Here is a 20247-nt window from a genome sequence, read left to right on the forward strand (position 1 = left end):
TCCTCTCCATCTGTTCATATCTACCTCCTTATAGCTTAGTGTTGCCAGGTTTATGTGACTCTGTGCAGGCTCTCCTTCTAGCTACTGCACAGCGGCACCGTCGTCGCCATTCAGACGGCTTCGGGCCAGATGTGCATGTGAGAGCCCGAATAATCGGATTTAAAACCTGGGACACTTAAGTCCCTGAACACTTAAAGGCTACCTTAAGCCAATTTACCTGGCATCAGGACATCGGAGAGCCAATTTATTTCCTGGAGCAGAGCTGATATAACGCCCAGCGTCCGTCTCTCCCTCTCTCTCTCTCTCTCTCTCTCTCTCTCTCTCGGGTGTTAATTGCACCTTGACTCCCAGGAGTTGATATACACATTAAGCTACCTTATCCTCACTGAGAGCACTGGGAGCACCATGTCGTTGCTCACATGCTGTTACATTGTAGCCTATGAGTGCCTAGTAGTCATCACCACCATTTATATATCAAATACAATAGATTCCAAACTTCACCGGCCAATTCGCAAAACATCAAGGAAAGGCTGGAAAGAAGAAGCATTTTCTATGAAAGCCCACGCATGTAATGCGTTATAAACACTAAGTACTCATAACTACTATTAATAATGCTTCATAACAATTTTCATAACACGTTATGTAATACACAACACATTTTATACTGAATACGGTCAAGAAATGGGCTTCAAAGTGTTATGTGAATGTGTAACGATGATGTTTATTCATTGCTTATCTGACTATGAGAAGTGATTACTATAGCCTCTCTTTCTTTTTCCAAGTGACTCCAGGAATGAAGATCTACATCGATCCGTTCACGTATGAGGACCCCAACGAGGCGGTCAGGGAGTTCGCCAAGGAGATTGATATCAGCTGTGTAAAGATCGAGCAGGTCATCGGCGCAGGTAACGGAACATCTCTTCACTCAAACAATGGCTGGAGCTAAACCATGCAGCCAATTTAAAACCAGGAAAACATCTGTTTCATGTTTTTTTATTGAGCTAAACAGCATTATTTTATACTGTGGTGATTCAAAAGTCGTGACAATTTGTGCAAATCTTTGAATATAGTTTTTATTTTAACTCTAATCTTTGCTTCTGGGGGTCCATGGCATAACATATTTTGAGATTTTGCAGGTGAGCTAACCACTGATATAGTAATATGTTTTTCAGAAAACCGTTTCAGAATTGGCCTCAGGTCTTAAGTTGTTTGAATAAAAAACAAACACCTCAATGTTTGCCACCTTCAGTTGTCCACGTTCAGCTGGTTTCTGTGCTGTTCTTGGTGCTTGCTGTCATATCTTACCTCCCTTTGCTTCCGTTCGGCCTCCTCCTTGCAGGCGAGTTTGGAGAGGTGTGCAGCGGCAACCTCAAACTCCCGGGCAAAAGGGAGATGTTTGTGGCCATCAAGACGCTCAAGTCCGGCTACACGGAGAAGCAGCGCCGGGACTTCCTGAGCGAGGCCAGCATCATGGGCCAGTTCGACCATCCCAACGTCATCCGCCTGGAGGGCGTGGTCACCAAGAGCAGCCCCGTCATCATCATCACCGAGTTCATGGAGAACGGATCCCTGGACTCCTTCCTCAGAGTGAGTGACGGGCTCTATGGGCTCTATGGCTTCTTTAGATAAGTCTGATTCAAGTGCTTTCAGAGAGTCTATGGCTTTGTTAGATAAGTCTGATTCAAGTGCTTTCAGAGAGTCTATGGCTTCTTTAGATAAGTCTGATTCAAGTGGTTTCAGAGAGTCTATGGCTTTGTTAGATAAGTCTGATTCAAGTGCTTTCAGAGAGTCTATGGCTTCTTTAGATAAGTCTGATTCAAGTGGTTTCAGAGAGTCTATGGCTTCTTTAGATAAGTCTGATTCAAGTGGTTTCAGAGAGTCTATGGCTTTGTTAGATAAGTCTGATTCAAGTGGTTTCAGAGAGTCTATGGCTTTGTTAGATAAGTCTGATTCAAGTGCTTTCAGAGAGTCTATGGCTTTGTTAGATAAGTCTGATTTGAGTGGTTTCAGAGAGTCTATGGCTTCGTTAGATAATTTGAGTGCTTTCAGAGAGTCTATGGCTTTGTTGGATAAGTCTGATTCGAGTGCTTTCAGAGAGTGGCACGGGCAAAGACTCATTAACCTTGTATGGGTACAAATACATAATGTCATTTAAGCTGACTAATAGTCTGTCGGTAACTTGTACTTTCTGAATGACACTCAAATACCGTATGACTGATACCCCTCTCTCTCTCTCTCTCTCTCCCCCACGCACACACACTCTGACTGCCACATTGGCTCCATAATCACCACTGGGTGAACGCAATAATGCATAGCCTTCCTACAGTTCAAGTGAACATTAGTATTCAGAGCATTAAACATGCGCAATTCCTATCTCTCCTCCTTGGTTAGTGTTGTGTCCATCAACCAATTCCTCCGAGAGGCCCGTCCTCTCCATGCAATCAAGCTGCACTATTAATGCTCAGATAGTGTGTCTCGTCCAATTATTGACTCATGTTCTAACCGTTCGCTCGTGCTGTATTTTTCTTTATGGGGGACTCCAGGGGAAGAGCAGTGCATGTCCCAGTTGGGTAGATAATAAGAACAAGATTTATGTTTTGCCTTTGATGTTGGTTGGCCATCTCTTGCCCTCATCCAGCCACGGTTCTACTGATTATTCTTATTCTATACGTACGTCTTATGGCTGTGTATGTATGTATAGAAGCTGTTCTTTCACTTCCCAGACATGAAAATACTCAAGTTCTACACAGAGGAAGACACCCCCATATATTCAGCCCACATAAATAATTCACATAAATTGTGTGAACCGTCAGATGTTTGAAAATGACGTTGGCTAAGCAATGAGAAGCTGTTGCTGTCATACATGTCATACCATGTCAGCAGAACAACAACACACTTCTGCTAATATGACTGGCGGTTAGGATTCTTTCATCTGTCCCCTAATTGGTCTTGTTGTGTTTCTGAAGTGAGTGTGATCGAGCCGCTGACTTATGGGAAATGGAAATGTATGATATTTGTCAAAATGAACTACTTATTTTTAGTTCAGAACGTATGATGGAAACAGCTACAGTGTACAGTACTGCTTCACCAATTGCCAGTACTCTGAATCAGAGTTCATATCTTTTTTAACCACTTTCAACCTGACATACCTATATTAAAAAAGAATAATTGTAGTACCCAGCTGGGTTGGCCACCCAGGGCCTGCCATTTTTGTCAGTCATACTCATAACCAATTTGAATGAAATATGACAAATTTGACTGATACATCTTGATCAAATGACTCTAGAGATGAACAAAACACTGGCTGCCATATAAAGTACAGCATATAAGAACTGTGTTACCAAAATAAAACGAGCCACGTCTTTTTTTGCTCATTAAAAAATTAACAATCGCCAGATTAGTTATGGCCGATTTTTACTTCCGGCTCATTTGGGGTAAATTTGGGGGTTTACTAAATAAGACCACGTACCTCCGGCCGGAAGGGAAGCGACAGCGCCAGAGTTCAATTGTGGCAGTTACATTTTCAAATATGAGTGACTGACTATTGTACTATTGGATCGCCATTTGTATATGGCACGATATTAAGCACGTCTATAATTCCGAATGGGGAAACAAAACCGTGAACCAGGAGATGAGCGAGTGACGCCTGTACTCTATAATAATGAGTATTAGGGAGGAGGACCAAGTATATGAAGATAAGTTGAAAATTGCTGAAGCGTTCCTTTAAGTGGTTAAATCAAGCCAACATACATGAAAGTGAAAGTCTGCCTGTTACTGTCTAAACTAAAGCAGCTCAGATATGGTCTACATCATTTAAAGTGCTAGAAAACACAGCTTTGCCAGTTTAGCCTGTTTCTATAAAACATATAGCCCTCTTGCCAGTTCGATCCAAGCCATGACATTCATAACTAAAACCTCTCAAAAAACGTTACAAGACATACCGACACTCACCCACGCAACTCTTTTCTCCAACATCAAAGCTGGATTTCTGGGCACTCACCTAAACAGCACGATACAGTTACATCATGCATATTGGTAAATGTTCGGAAAATGTCTTCCAGCAGTACACACAGTGCTAGCAATAAAAACAATGGTATTCGCGAAGGAAAAATATAAAAGTTGAAATGAATTATCTTCTTCTCCGGATCACAGTTACAGATCAAAACCACCCAGAAGAAAGGCGATACGCAGACTGCTGTCATCACACTGTTCTGACTGCTGCTCAGGGTTCACAAACAGCATCTTTATTTTCATTCTGCCTTCAACCTCTGAGGCACAAAAACACTAGCTGACACTTTTTGTTTTGTTTTGATATGGGTGGAAAAGGGGTGTGTGTGTGTGTGTCTCTATATGTAGATGAACACATTTGACGGCACATTATTGTTCAAAAACAGCACAGTGAGCATCTGAGACACTTCAGTTCACTGACAGTGTTCGCTGACGATTTCAAAGCATCTGAAATGCGAGGCTGTGTTTGTACGCTGAAATACTAATAAGTACCCCACGGGAACTTGTGGGGTACAAACAAACAAAAACATCATGTTTATGCTTATAAGTGATCATGACAAAATAGTAGCAGATTGTTAGTTTACACTAAGTTTTGTATCAAAATATGGTCCTTTGGAGACTCAAAAAAGAACTCAAAAAATAATTGTTTGTAGCATACAGTAAATGCAGAAAACAAGCATGAAGGGGTGCCTGTTCAACAGCTTATGCTATAGAGGGGTCACTGCAGTCTGTACCTACATAGCTGACTGCTGTGGTGAAGAGCAGTGTGTATAGGACAGGAAGAGAGATGCAGGGATCGATCACAACCCGCAGCAATTACTCAGCTGCAACAACAGCAACCAAGTAAACTTGTGAAGCCAATAGTGTTTCAAGTCTTGTTTTTTTTGTTTTTTTTAATCAAGCGTATATACTGGACATTGAGCCACAGAGTGGCACAAATAACGCACTCTCTCCTTAGAGAGGAATCCTCTAGCTGCTAAAACCTGACCCCGATGACTTTGAATAGACTCTTTCCAATTAAAGTATATGCAAACACAGTGCCGGGATTAGGAGGCGATGCATACTATTTACGAGGCAGGAAAGCATGAATAATGCATGCTCTTAATTGCCATGGTACGCCAGAAGGAGCGTCACGAACACGAACGTGAGGAGAAGCCTCCGTTGGACTAATGAGCGCAGCAGACTTCCAATGAGAGAGAGAGTGCTCCTATACAGACCGCTAGCATGGCTTTGCACGACATATCAAGCCTGCAGAGCTATAGCTATGAGCAGTGGTTCCCAAACGTTTTAGCCTGTGACCCCGAAAGAGAGATTAGATGTTTGCTCGGGGACCCAAACTAGTGAAAATAGCAGATCTATACAAGCACACAACGTGTCGCTTCGCGCCGTGTTGTGAGCTTGCTTGTAGATCAGCTATTTTAACTACTTCTTAAACATTTGTTTTCTAATTTTATGGAATTTTCTTGGATTTTTTCTTGGATTTCTTTATGAAATTACTGAATAAAAATGATTTTTTTTTTTGATTTTTTGGGGAACGTTTTCTGAAAATGTTTTGAAATAATATGATTTAAAAACTAAATGTAGGAAACTAAAAATTAAAGGACCCATAAAAATTGGTCAGTGACCCAACCTTGGGTCCCGACCCAGTGTTTGGGAACCAGTGAGCTAGAGAACTATAGCCTATATAACCTCAGAGTCCTCTCCCCCTTTCCCCTCCACTCGAACCATGGGATTGAGCCTTCCCCCGTCTGTCCACACCCGGGCTCCATGCTCCCATTACCCAGAAAATCCTCCAGAATCCTTTCTGTTCTCGTGGGCCTCGTGGTGGGTGGTGGCGGAGAGAGTGCAGGTGTGCACAGTTGGAGGCACAGCTGCACGGCGGCTCCAGACACTGCCCGTGCATGGGGTATAAAGCCCTTACCAAACCATGGAGGGGGAACAGCTGTAGACAGCAAGTCATATACCCAGCTTAAGCCTGGCTCGGCCCTGCCGGGACCAGTTGAGCTTTAAGTCCAGCCCACACCATTACCGGCTAGCCAAATTCAGCGAGCCCAGGCGCCACTTGTGGGAGGGAATGGGGGAGTGCTTCAGTGGGGCCGGAGCTTGAGAGGACTCTGTAGAAGAGAGGCAAGATGATACAGGCCTGATACATCCATGGGTCGGCGGTGGGGGGGTGGCCCAGTGCCTGCACATCTTGTCCGGGTGCCCAGAATCCCTAGAAGAATACTTTATTGTCAAATAACAGAGGCAACTGAAGTTTGTGTTTTTCCTAATACATATGCATTTCATTAGAGAGGTCTGGACTACAGGAATGCCTGCAGTGAGTCAACCAGCCTTAGTGTAATTTTGAGCCTTGCTCAATGGCACCTTGGCAGCATGGAGGCTGTGAGCAGGATTATGCTGTCCTATCGGATTCTGAACTAGTCCACTATCCCAGCTGCTCTGCTGTCTCTGGGATATTAACATTCGTTTTTTTTTTGGACGGTTCTTTTTATTTCCAGCAAAATGACGGGCAGTTCACTGTGATCCAGCTGGTGGGCATGCTACGTGGCATAGCGTCGGGCATGAAGTACCTCGCCGACATGAACTATGTCCATCGCGACCTGGCCGCCCGCAACATCCTGGTCAACAGCAACCTGGTGTGCAAGGTGTCCGACTTCGGCCTGTCACGCTTCCTAGAGGACGACACGTCAGACCCCACCTACACCAGCGCCCTGGTGAGAACTGACACTTAGTCCGTTTATACTTGTTTGCACGTAGTGTTGTGCTGATCAACAAGCTTACAACTTGTCGCAAGTTTAAAGCCACGACACACACACATACGCACGCGGACTGCCCTCCCCCGTGTGTGGGTGTGTGTGTATGTGTGTGTGTGCGTGTGTGCCTGCGTGCGTACGTGCATGCGTGCGTGTCGTGGTGCGTGCGTGCCGTGGTGCATGGTGTTGAGATCATGGCTCAGGCCTGATTTATACTTTATGCGAAAGCGTTGCACCTCGAAAGCAGCAAAATGCACACACTCAATTACACCGGAGCTAGGTGATTTGTTTTTTACCTGCCTGAACTACAAGATGGATATGATTTCACACTTGGAACAAACAATGAACTCTAGAGATACTCCTACTTCAAGTAATCCTATACCATCCGTCAAGTATTCATACCAGATTAAAACAAACAAAGCATTATCCGTCAATTTAAACCTGTGTCTGACATACACACGGGAGCCCTTCCTCCTGCTATAGCCTCTCTATCAAAACACACATCAACCCCTTCACCTGTTCATGCTCCCTTCTTCCTCCTCCTCCTCTTCCTCGTCTCCTCGTACAATGTTTCACGACCTACACTTTACTCCCAGAGGTTTTGTTGTATCCATCTCCCAGTGTTGGGTTACGGTGTTTGTATGAAGGATCTCTCTCTCCGGAGTCGAGACACTGTGACGGTCAGGTTTCGGTCTCGCTTCCTCTCCCCTCGCTGAGGTTGTGCCCTTTGTGTTTCTTACAGGGTGGGAAGATCCCTATCCGATGGACGGCCCCCGAAGCCATCCAGTACAGGAAGTTCACGTCGGCCAGCGATGTGTGGAGCTACGGGATCGTCATGTGGGAAGTCATGTCCTATGGAGAGAGGCCTTACTGGGACATGACCAATCAAGATGTATGTATAGCTTAATTGACTTCCCCCGTCGTTATAGGCCGAAGGCGTGGCCGAAGGCTATGATTTCACCCCTGTCCGTCCGTCCGTCCTGCCATGTGTGTGTCTGTCTTTGTACTAGCGAATCTCCGGCACCGTTGGCACGATTGACGGGAAAATGTGCATGCGCACACACTCCCTGGTGTGTGTGTGTTTTTCACACACATCGGATTATTATAGCGCCATCAGGAGGCCTTTTTTAACCCATTTAGGCCTGACTTCGAAATAAAAATAAAAAAGTCTCTGAAAGAATATATATTCAAAGATTTGTGCCGCATTTTCACGATTTTTAAAAAATAGCTCGGACCTACAAGCTTGTAGATCTGCTATTTTTCAATAGCTTAAGTATTACATAATGCTTAGTTAAAACACCAAAAGGGGTTCCCGCCCAGAATGAGTTAATATATATTACTCCTACAGATCACGCAAATTAGTTCACATTATCTCAATAGAGCGTCGCAGTCCTGCCCCCTTTCAGAACGATGAGGCACCAGGAAATAATTCCCCATACATTTTTCCCATATAGGCCTTTCAAAAAGTATTGCCATGATTTGTCAAATCGGCTGTTGGCTTTGTACGAGGCTTAAATGTCTTTAAATAAATACTTTTTGAAACGTCTATGGGAAAAATGAATGGGGAATTATTTCCTGGTGCCTCGTCATTCTGAAAGGGCGCGGGACTGCGACGCTCTATAGTCATGTGATCAAGACGAATCTGTCAGATCTTTCATATTCCATCCCGATTGGCTTCCAAAGTTTGCTGAAGTGAATGGTTTTGAACAAAACGCAGTCCAATTGCAAGTCTGTACACATTATCTCTATCATGTCATCAAGACATGATAGAGGCTAAGATTGCCTTTTACTTACCTAGCCTGGTGGAGGCCTTATTCATTATAATAATAATAATAATAAGTATTATTATTATTAGCACGCTATTATTATTATTTCATTTCAATTTCAATTTACAGTCATCTTTCTCCTCTCCAAACAGACATCCCTGTTCAAACAATACCTCATTATACACTGCTTATTTTTCTTCCTGAATTTCATTACAGCCTTGAACTCCTCAGAGATCCACTTTTGTCATTGAGTCTGCTTCCCCTTAGCTAAACAGAGGCTTCACGCACGCATGCATTCACGCATGCACGCATGCGTGCACACACACACACACACACACACGGTTTCAAATGAAAATCCCCCACACTTACCACAGAGAGATAATCAGATCATTTGAAATGCAAGGCGGCGCTCAGTGGACTATTTCTGCTCTTGACTGTGAGCCTCCATGTGCTGGCTCCCTCTGGGTGGCGGAGGAGAGAGCAAATTATGGGGAGAGATAATGAAAATAGTTTCAAATTGAAAGTGTGAACGCTAATGTGCTAAGAGGGACTCTAGGACCTCCACGGTTATCTTATTAGCAGCTCCAGATAGAGTTTCTGCTCCATCGGGGTCCCCGTTTACTTTGGAGGTCTCCTGAATGAGATTAATCTGGGTTTTGAACGGAGCTCCTTTAATGGCCCAGATAATGAGAAGGGGATTGTGGATCCTCACAAGAAGGGTCCACTTGGGACCACGTTGCCACTGTCGGCTACGCCTCACCTCTGTGTGCCACTGTCTGCCTCCACCGGCAAACAACGCAACGCGGGTACTGGGCAGGCCAGAACCGTGCCCGTCTCTAGTGTCTTTGATGAAACAGAACATTAAATACTCCGTAAAAAAAGGGCCAAGCCAATGCCAGGCAGAGATGAGATCACTGTTGGCAGGGTGGAAGAGGAAGGCGGGAAAGGCATTGGTGCAAGGGCTTATGTTTTTTTTTGTTTAGCCAATCAGCTGGTAGGCATGCAGAGCATGGCCAACGAACGCCGGTCATTAAATCGCGGTAGCAGCGAGTTCCTCAAACAAGAGTTAGGTAATGAAGGAACATGTGCAAAATTATATGTCTTTATGGATTTATATGTATGTATGTTTAGGCAGCTTACACGTAGCATTTAACCATTCACCCTCTCTTCCCCCTTTCTGGCAGGGACGGCCAGTAATGAATAAACCAGTTGTTGTTTCAGCACATGGCGAGAGGGAGAGAAGCACAGATGATCGTATTAGATAGGCAAGGGCAGCAGGAGACGGAACAGTTGTTAAAACAGAACAGGCATTAACTCAACGTCGGTGCCATGCACGGTCTCTGTCTGATCGTGCTCGTCCCATTGTGAATAATACGGTTATCTCCGGACATTCACAAGATTGGATGCCCAGGGCATTGCACTTCATGAACTCCGCCGCAACATTTGATGTCCAGAACTTCTACATTACAACCCCCCCCCCCCCATTGATCCACCCCTTCTCCATACCGCCTGACAGCAACCCTAAGAGATCTATGTCTAGGCCTGTCGCAATTTTTACATAACCGTCTAATCGCATTTATTTGATATAATCACAATTATTTTAGCAATAATCGTCAATGTTGAATTTTTTTTTTAATATCAGAAATAGCAAGCAGATCTACAAGCTTACAACAATTCACAAAGTGGCAAGAAAACTATATTAAAAATGATTAAACGTGTCGGTGACTTCTTTGTATGTTTAAGTTATTTGTCATTATCAGTCCTTTGTGAACAAAAGTACAAATTGTAACGTTCCAATGTTCAATGCATAAAATACAATTAACTCGTTGATCACACTTATTTGTGTGACAATTAATTAACCATCAACTTACATTTGCAACCATGTGCAGGTGATTAACGCTATAGAGCAGGACTACCGGCTGCCCCCCCCCATGGATTGTCCCAGCGCGCTGCACCAGCTCATGCTGGACTGCTGGCAGAAGGACCGCAACAACCGGCCCAAGTTCAGCCAGATCGTCAACAACCTGGACAAGATGATCCGCAACCCCAACACGCTGAAGGCCATGACCCCGTTGTCCTCAGGGTGAGTGACAGGGACACTGTGACTTTTATTTATTACCGCTTTTGATGCAAGACGGTTGGCGGGCGACGGTTTGGTGCAGTTGTCATAAATTATATTTTATGCTTCTCCTTTTCATCCGGACGCTGTTCTCTATCTCTCTGACTGTCGCAGTCTCCCTCTGTGCGTACACTTTCCTGCGTGTGTGTGTGTGTTTGCGTACATCCGTGTTTGTGTGCACGCACATGCCTGTTTTACTGCCTCATGTGTTTGAGTGACGCAGTGTGCTCTATCTGTGTGTCATCAGTGCAGGTGTCCCACAAGGCATGCTTCGAGAGTTGCCACAATTTCACGTTGATGTATGTATAGAATAGATGGCATCCAGACTGCATCTAGTGCATTTTATCTGCTGTCGATGTAAATAGTGCTCTCCATCAAATAGGAAATGTGTGCCTTTGGTGTAGTGCCATGGCGTGGTTCAGGTCTTTTTTTTTTTTTTAACGGAACACACTCTGTCTCTTGTTTCTCCTGGCGCCGAGCGGTTATGTAAATGAAAGCCACTTGGTTTGATAGATCAAATCCTTCCCATGAATGCTTTAGGCAAATCCCGAGTTGAAGCCGTCGCACTATTTTCAAAACAAAACAGTCTGAAGCACTTCGGCTCCGAGTGTTAGTTTCCTTTGAGAGCCAAGGCTTACTGATTTCCATTATGCCTGTCTGTGCTCCCGTCTGTGGCATGGCTGCAGAACGTAGGGACAGATTTTCCACAGGCACTGAGTGGATACGCCGGCTTGCCCGAAGCCTATCACTTAATTTTGAAAGTGCACCACAATAAGTCGATTTGGAAAATGTCGTTTTGCAAATAAGGCTGGCAGGGATTGAAGTCCTGGCTGCTTTTTTAAATTTAATTAGATTTTATTGTTTGTGTTCTAATTTATTTCACAGTTGAACTTTCCACAAACGGTCATGACTGATATGATACTATCGCTACTGTACTTCTCTTTTCATCTGACTGTTCTCTGTCTGCTCTGTATTGTCTAGTGTTCACCTGCCCCTTCTGGACCGCAGCGTCCCAGACTTCTCCAGCTTCAGCACTGTGGACGAGTGGCTTGACGCCATCAAGATGGGACAGTACAAAGACAACTTCGCCAATGCAAGTTTTACCACGTTCGATGTGGTATCTCAGATGACTATGGAGTGAGTGCTGTTTGATCTCTTTTCTGGTTCTGATGAGCGTAAGTTATGATGATGAAGATGATGATGATGTTGATGATGATGATGGAAAGCAGGTGGGTTTGCCTGAAGGAATCTCACATACAGGGTTGGATTATAAATGATTACATATAGTTTTTTTGTAACAGAAGAATTATCTGTAATATTTATAAATTATTTATAAATTATACATTATCTCTGCTGTCGGGCAGAAACAAGCTAACTCCAAAATACTTTTCAGGAAATGAAGAAAACCATATATTTTTAAAACAAAGCAATTCTGCCTCATCAAAGTTGGTATAGAGGGTATGCGCAGGCATAAAGGGAGTGGGAAATCGAGTGGCAAAGTGAGAGGCAAAGGGAGTTTAACCAAATAGGACTTTTCAAGACCAGAAAGTATTTTTTTGTCCCTCAGTAGGGTTCATGCATAACTTCCGGGATTGATGATGATGTCACGCGCATACCCTCTATAGTGACTTTATATATTGTCAGAGTTAGCTGGCAAAACCAGCTAACTCCTCCCCCTCTGGTGGAGTTATCTGGTTAAGCAGGCAGTTTGAGGATCCAATGTAGTTAGCTGGTTTTTAAAACTTTTTATTGGTTCAATATTTTTAGGGGTTTCAATAGTGTTGATTTATGAAAAATAAATGAAGTTGGCTACACAGCAACAATATTCTAAATAATATGAATGCTTTGTAACAAAAACAGGATAACATGGCATTGCTCTGTCTGAAGCATGCTTAAAGGGATGTGTTTTTACACCAAAGAAAATCTTAAAATAATAGTTTATTATCATTGACAATTTGAGCCTTGAGGATAGAAAAATGCATAAAGTAATGTGATCCCAGTACTGTAATAATTGGTGTAATAATTCATTACATGACTGACTAAACCTTTAAGACAGCAACCAGTGATCAGTAGCACTTTTCAAGAAAACCCCACTTACCCAATTCTACTCACATTATACCTAAACTCAAGCCTGGACCGCTGCCAGCCTCTGCCCTCTGGCTTGTCATAAAGCTAACTTCAGCTGTGCTGCATGTAATTAGCAGATCGTAATGCTGCAGTGGCAGGGCTGAGCGGTAGGCACAATAGCTCCAAGCCATAACGGAGCTCTTTATTCTCTACCATGTGTTTGCCAGGCTTTCTCTTTTACCTCTGTTAAACAGGACTGAGATGAGAGAATGGAATATGCAGCGGTTGGTACTGTACAGTATATCGTGGCTCTCAGGCGGATTACCTTGTATGTCCAAAACCCTTACTTTTCAGGAAATGGCGGAAAAATAACCTGTGTTCCAGTGGCTCCAATGCAGTTATTATTTTAACACAAGCTCTTGTGAATACACACACTTAACCACTTTCACTTGCACGACAGTCTTGTACGATTATTGCATTAATGTACCAAAAAACACAAAAAGTTAAACTACGGAGATACAAGGTTTCTGCCCCGACAACGACGATATGCTGCACGTTTTGTAGGAACAATATTCATACGTAACTGATAATGCAAGACAAGCTGTTCTGATATAGGAAAATCACACCTGTGTAAAGTGAGGGGCACTCTTATCATCATACGTCATCTCATTCTGGCCAATCACAATTTGCGTCCTCACTTTTGTCTTCAAATGTTTGTGTTTACACACTTTTGTCTTCAAAGCTGGGCATAGGAACAAAAATAATGGACAAGGCAGAGACTAAGAACTCCACATGAATCACTGCAGGCCAGCTGGGGATATGGTTAGACATACTAAAGCAATAAGCCACTAGAGGTCGCAGTATTTTATAATTGCTGAGGGGCGTAGTGACTGCCAGCGGAGTGCTTCCAACACTCTGAGAAATTGGAAAATAGAGGTAAACTGAGACCTTGTGTGACTTATTGCTTTTCTGAAACGGTTACAAATATGGCAACATGAAAATCACTACAAAAACAAGTTGTACAAGAACTGCCACTCAGTCACTACTCCTATGCGTGCCGCCAACGGTGCTTAGAATTGCCCTGTGCGGCCAGGGCTTGTAACGAAATCAAGCGCTCCCCTTACCTACAGTAGTTCAGCTACAGATATGCTGGATCACTGTGGAACCAGCACCTGGGATTGATATAAACTGATTTAGTACATGTACTCATTTAGTACATGGTCTAATCAAAAACCTGAAACCTGAATCAAGTATTGGGACTAAAGTTTATTTTACTACTGATATTTATCTTCCTGTGACATTCCTTCAATAAAAGTTGTGTTAAAACAGAAAATTTAATATATCATGAGCACTGATTTAGTGTTAAATTGTTGACAGGAACTCTATTAGAGGTGTCTCTTATTAATCAATTTACTTTAAACAAACAGGAATGAATATTTTCTGTGGCCAGAGCCTGAAGCTTATACATGTAAGAATGCCACCTCGGAATAGATATGTACATATCTGCTTAATAACTGATGTCACCAGTCAGTCATCCTCAGAAGTCTGCTTTTGAAATATTCATAGCGTTATGAATATATAGACATCCTGTCTGTTGAATAAGAGATTATACAACCACAGTGGTCATGTCTGGAACTGACAGGAATGTGTCCACAGTAGAGATATTTTGCCATGATATGACTTAGCTTGGCACAGTGAGAGTACCATGAGAGTGGTGCAGTACATGTCAATGTCATTCACGAAGTCGGGTCCAAGATGGCTTTTACCTGCTTGGTTCACGTGGTGGTTGAGGTTGACTTTGTGAGGATAGTAATGAGATAGTATAGTTACATTTCCAATTTCAGAAAAGTGCCCTGAATGTATTTGCTTTCCCAGGGCCATAACCGTTGAAATCTTCTGGCTTGTGTCATGTTGTCCGATGTGGCAAACCCCACCCATCTGGCACCTCGAAAAGGGAAAACCCAAGCGTGGAAAAGCGGTGTCCCGCGTGCGGTCCATGGTAGTGTCACTATGACTCAGTGCATTCTTCGTCTGCCTCTGACCCACAGGGACATCCTGAGAGTGGGCGTGACGTTAGCTGGCCACCAAAAGAAGATCCTCAACAGTGTCCAGATGATGCGGGCTCAGATGAACCAGATCCAGTCCGTGGAGGTTTGACCTTTCCCCCCTCGAGGAGCAAAACCAAGACGGGGAGGGAGAAGGAATGGGGTTTATAGGATCCAGGGATCTGGGTTTGCGGTGGATGGAGTGTATGTGTTGCGCTTTAGTTTTTTGTTTTGTGTGTGCGTGTGTGACAGTGAATCTGGTCTTCCTGCCAGACTACCACCACCATTCATCCCCAGTTCACGGTTCCCTCGTCCTTGTCGCTCCTCTCTCCTCCCCCCTCTACCCCACTCATCCCCCTGAAGTCCTTCCCCTCCTCATCCAGCGCTCTGGAGGGTTGTGGGACTTTTTTTGTCCTTGTGATGATGAGGCAATGGTGGGGGCCCCTCTGCCCACCCTGGAGCCAGTGGAGCATGAGCGGTTCCATTTGACCAGCAATGTGTTTTTACTTCCACCAACTTTCATTTGTTGTTGTATGAACTTCCTCAACTTTTTATTTTCATTTTCGATTTGTTTGTCCATTTCGCAAATTTTGTAAAGAATTTTGTAAAGAAAAAAAAGAGAGAGAAGAAAAGCTGAGAAAGCAAGGAGTCTATATAAAGATATAGATGATATATAAGGTTGTAAACTAGATGAACTGACTAGGAAAGCTACCCTTTAAAAGGGCACAAAAAAAGGAAATTTTGAGCAGACGAGACCAACCTTCTCTGAAAGACTCAGATACCTTCTTTGTCCTCTTCATTTTGGACATCTTGGAGGAAACTTGATTCCCCGTCGCCCAGTGAAAGACAAACCACAGAAGAGACTGAGGGACCTGTCTTGCATTCTCAATTGTTTCCCTGTTGGGACAAAAAGAAGAAGAGGAAGAAGAAAAAAGAAAAACCATGAAATGGACATATTTTGGCATGAACTGATGTCACAAAAACAATTACTCAAGACTTTTCATTATTTACAAATTTCAATCAACACTTGGGGGAGGAAAATGTTTTCTCATGGCAAATGATTTTCTTTGTGTGAAATGTTGTGATGAAGATTCCCTCTCACAATGCGTCCTAAACACATGGACATGTCCATGTTGTGATGAAGATTCCCTCTCACCATGCGTCCTAAACACATGGACATGTCCATGTCTCTTCTTGTTCCTCAATGAAAACTTCACAGCCTGCCGAATCAAAGTCCCTCCCTCTGTACCTTCATCGTTGTCCTGTACATATCACACAACGCTATGACCCAGAAGTAGCTACTTTGATTGTCCAGTTCATAGAGGAAACCAATCAAGGATTAGGGCGACTAGAGGAAGATGTCGGTGCTTCTATTGGCACTTATTACTTTTATTTTCTTATTTTGTGGACTCTGAAGTGTAATGAATGATGACACATAATATTATGTTGGACACATACTTCCACCACGGACACATGTAAACAGAACAAACATATTCTCTCCCCACTGTTTACTTGTAAGTACAGAAAATACCCTTAGTCCACACATATTACATTATGCTTGGATGACACAGTATAATATTTTCCCTCATGTGCACCGTGTGTGTGTGTGTGTGTGTGTGTGTGTGTGTGTGTGTGTGTGTGTGTGTGTGTGTGTGTGTGTGTGTGTGTGTGTGTGTGTGTGTGTGTGTGTGTGTGTGTGTGTGTGTGTGTGTGTGTGTGTGTGTGTGTGTGTGTGTGTGTGTGTGTGTGTGTGTGCACATGGTGCCTGTGCATAAATATAATACAAATGTACAGAAAGTGCACAGAAAGCGTCCATGCAGGCCAGTGTTTGGTGGCATGCTGAGTGAGTGATTGATTCCACACGGTGCTTTGATTTGCTTCCTATTACTAGAACTGTGTTCTGTAAGAGCTTGGATTTGACACACTTTACAGAGTATAATGTTCTTACATTATATTTAGTGTTGTTGCTGGTTTTTTTTAAGAGTTTTCCTTTTGAAGCAATATTTTATGTTGATGTTTTGATACCACACATTTTACAATCAGGCAATAATACTGAACTCTAAAATAAAATTGTACTTGTATTATTATCATTATTGCTAATGGTGAATTATTATTATCATTATTGTTATAATGGTTTTCTGACATAAGTCATCTCATAATGGACTGCACACATCCAGAAAACCCTTACGAATCTCACACTTTTTATTTCTTTTTTTTTGTATGAATCATGTTAGTGCACACAACCATGTAGATAAGCAGGGCATTTCCCTGCGGCAATTTTGTTTTTGTTTTAATTTTTATAGACAATATAATTGCATTTATTGTATGGTTTTCTGTGAAAGAAAAAAAAAAGCTGTCTGATGAATAGGAGAAATGGAGAGCTGTCAATCATTGTTTCATGTTGTGGTGGGGTAATGTGGTGTGGGGGAAACAAACCAGAAGAAAGGGTCATGCATGGGATGAACGAAAGAGACCGACAGTCGGCCTTATCCGAGCTCCTTTAACCTGGAGCTTCCCCAGGAGGAGGCGGAATACAGAGTTTCCAAACCTGGCCAATAATACGTGATATCCGTACTGCCAGGCTGAGCCAGTGAGACAGAGGCAGAGCTGTGTAACTAACGCAGGCTGCCTCGAGAGCCAGGCGCAGACATCTGGCTGTGGGCAGTGTGGTGGGATGGGGTGGGGTGGGGGTCATACCCGCACCTTGATCACAGACACTCTGTCCAGGGCACGACATCACTCAGCTGTTCCTCCCACCGTCACACACCTCTCTCTGCCACCACAGTCCACTTTCAGTTGTCGATGGATGTCATGTTGACAGTTTAAAAGCATCTGCAGCGGGGGCCAACAAGCTGAGCCTGGCACTTTGGGATACAGAATACACATGGTACCTCTCCTTGAAGGCAACGTGTCTCTATAGCCTCGGGCAATCTTTTCCAATTTACATGGATCCTCTGGTCGCCGTGCTGTCCATCTTATGTTTCCTGTGTCCTTTCTGTGGCATCAGAGAGAGCCTTAGAACAATGACCCTGCATAGAATCAGTGTGGAATGCCACTCTAGTGGCCAAGTCATGACACTAGGGTCATTCTTTTTTTACCCACGGCTCATACAGGAACAAGGACACAGGGATTGTCATCATCCCTCTTCTGCAACATCAGCCTCCCTTTTTTCTTTCAACACGCCACCATGAATATTTCACCGGATACCTACATGAAGGTAGAGTGGGTAGAATCACGAGCACTGTTGACCTGTTAGTCACAGTTGACATCAGGCAGTGACCCAGATGCTACCGTGACGTTTTACTTTTAACAGGAGCTAAAACCTTGTCTTCCGTTTGCGTTTGGGAGGCCTGAAAAATTTAACAACCCTTCGCTGTCATTTAGTAAGGACCCTTTGCCCGAGTCTGTATATCGTTAGGCAGTGCAGCTGTGTTTTCTTCTATTCAAACGTAGCAGGGTTTGGCCCCAGCAGGGTTTGGCTTGCTGGGGGTGATGGGGAGTGGGGTGCCCATGCCTCTGCTTTTGATATCCCCCCTCTGGCCATTTATTTTTATTTCCAGTGGGAGTATGTTTTATCCTTGCTTCTGGCCAGACCAAATTGAATACATGCTTTTCATTTGGAAATGTCTGATATGTTTGATGTTTATGTTTCAAATCACAATTTAACGTCCTACTGTGTAACACTTGGTATATGTTTCACAATAACCATTCCACATAATTGTTTTTCGACAATTTGTTAACGAGTGTCTTCCCCCGGCAAAATTACGCTGGTACCAGAAATATACATGTAAATATAATTACCGGTAGACATTTAAAAGTGAAAACATACCGTTTATGATAATGTCATCACAATCGTTTTTTAAATGACTCCTGGGAACCACAGTTCTACCACACCATAGACAAAACAGGGGCGTTACCTAAAAGACTACTAAAATTAAGGTTACACAGTAGGACTCATTTATTTAAAAGATGTTTGTTGACCACCCTGGCATCCCTATTTTGGGCAATTATTTTATTTTTATTAATATAATTTTCTTTTAAATAAAATAGAGAAAATAGGGGATCTACAAGGTCACAATGTGTTGGTGTTGGTGTGATGCGTTGTGCTTGTAGATCAGCAATTTTCATCATTTGTCATATGAAGAAGTAAAACTTAAAAAAACATCCTCATCTTCAGATTTTTAAACTCTCTCTCTCTCTCTCTCTCCTTTTCTTTTTTCTTTTTACAAATCAAACCCTGCTCCTACATAAATCTGCAACCAATGCTATCCTCTCCAATCCATTTGGATTAATCTAGATGCTTGTCCGAGGAAGCTGCCAAGCGTGAGTTATTCATCATGTGATTATCCTTGATCTGTGTTTCAAGGAACTGCCTGACGTGTAAATTTGATTATGGCAGTGTGATAGACATACTAATGGATGTAACTGATGGGCAAGAGTGCTGAGTTTTTATTTATACTGCATAGTACTTTAGACTATGAGGAGTGTGCTTTAGTCTTGCTGAATTCCACTTGACTTGGTGGATTTGACCATAAGGAGTTAATTGGGTTGAGTATGTTTTTGAGTGGAGTCTTTTGAGTTGACTCTTAAACCTCTTGACAGTTGAAAGCTAGACAAATTATTAATGTATCTTCTGAACTTGAAACCACAAATCAACTTGCCGTTTACCTCGAACAATTGGACGAGGGAAAAGTTTCTATAGCCTACTTACACTCATTTAATTCAAGGGGATTCTAGCTATTTTTGAAGAACAGCAGCAACCATATCACAAAGCCTCAGCCGCGAAAACAAAAATACTTCCAGGTGGTGTCTGTAGTTTCATACACCTGCATGATGTATTCTCACACATTTAGGATACATAATCAACTAAATTAAGTGAATACTGGCTCAGGATTCACATACTATATTTATGCATCATTTAGCTTACTATCTGAACTAAATGGTTTCTTCTACACACTTCCAATAATTCACTTCATACCAAAACAATGTTTTTTTTACTGTCTAATTCATTGTCAACTGAAAACTTTTTTTGGTTGTGTTGAATCAGTTATTTGTAAATTAAACAGACGTAATATGGTCCTGTCTGTGGTTTCACAATTGTGAAATGGCCATTGTCAGACTCAGAACTGCAACAAACTATACCATGTATCAGCCAATTTGAGCCAAAGGGTAACCTATTTCTTTTTTTGATCACAGACATCACCTTTCTGCTTATTTTTGAAGGGCAAAGGAAGTGTCAACAATTACATGATAGTGTGCATAAACACAAGCTGTGCCTGCCTGCACCCACTGCACTGTATTTGAACTCTGCCCAAGAGTGGGGCGAGTGGGTCTGCTTGACAGACACTGCATGTGCATATAAAATGGCTCCTGTCGTGGCTCAAGCATGATGGACCACAGTGCCCTCTGCTGCCGTAGTGATTCATCATTTATTTCTCAGTATTGCATTACCCATTTTGTTTTGGGTTGATGTTTGAACCAGATGA

At 42.9% G+C, this 20247-nt stretch overlaps 1 protein-coding gene across 1 annotated transcript in view; it reads left to right on the top strand.

Moving 5' to 3' along the window:
- ephb2b (eph receptor B2b) overlaps positions 1-19874 on the top strand; it is a 192350-nt gene extending 172476 nt beyond the window's left edge. The window contains exons 10-16 of the mRNA XM_083771730.1: positions 783-905; positions 1340-1587; positions 6510-6725; positions 7507-7656; positions 10420-10613; positions 11631-11786; positions 14765-19874. Of these exons, the coding sequence (XP_083627856.1) occupies positions 783-905; positions 1340-1587; positions 6510-6725; positions 7507-7656; positions 10420-10613; positions 11631-11786; positions 14765-14873 (1196 nt within the window). The 3' untranslated portion in view covers positions 14874-19874. The remainder of the gene's footprint in view (positions 1-782; positions 906-1339; positions 1588-6509; positions 6726-7506; positions 7657-10419; positions 10614-11630; positions 11787-14764) is intronic.
- The last annotated feature ends 373 nt before the right edge of the window (positions 19875-20247 follow it).

Source organism: Protomyctophum parallelum (genome assembly GCF_964188405.1).
Source record: "Protomyctophum parallelum genome assembly, chromosome: 8".
NCBI classification, from domain to species: Eukaryota; Metazoa; Chordata; class Actinopteri; order Myctophiformes; family Myctophidae; genus Protomyctophum; species Protomyctophum parallelum.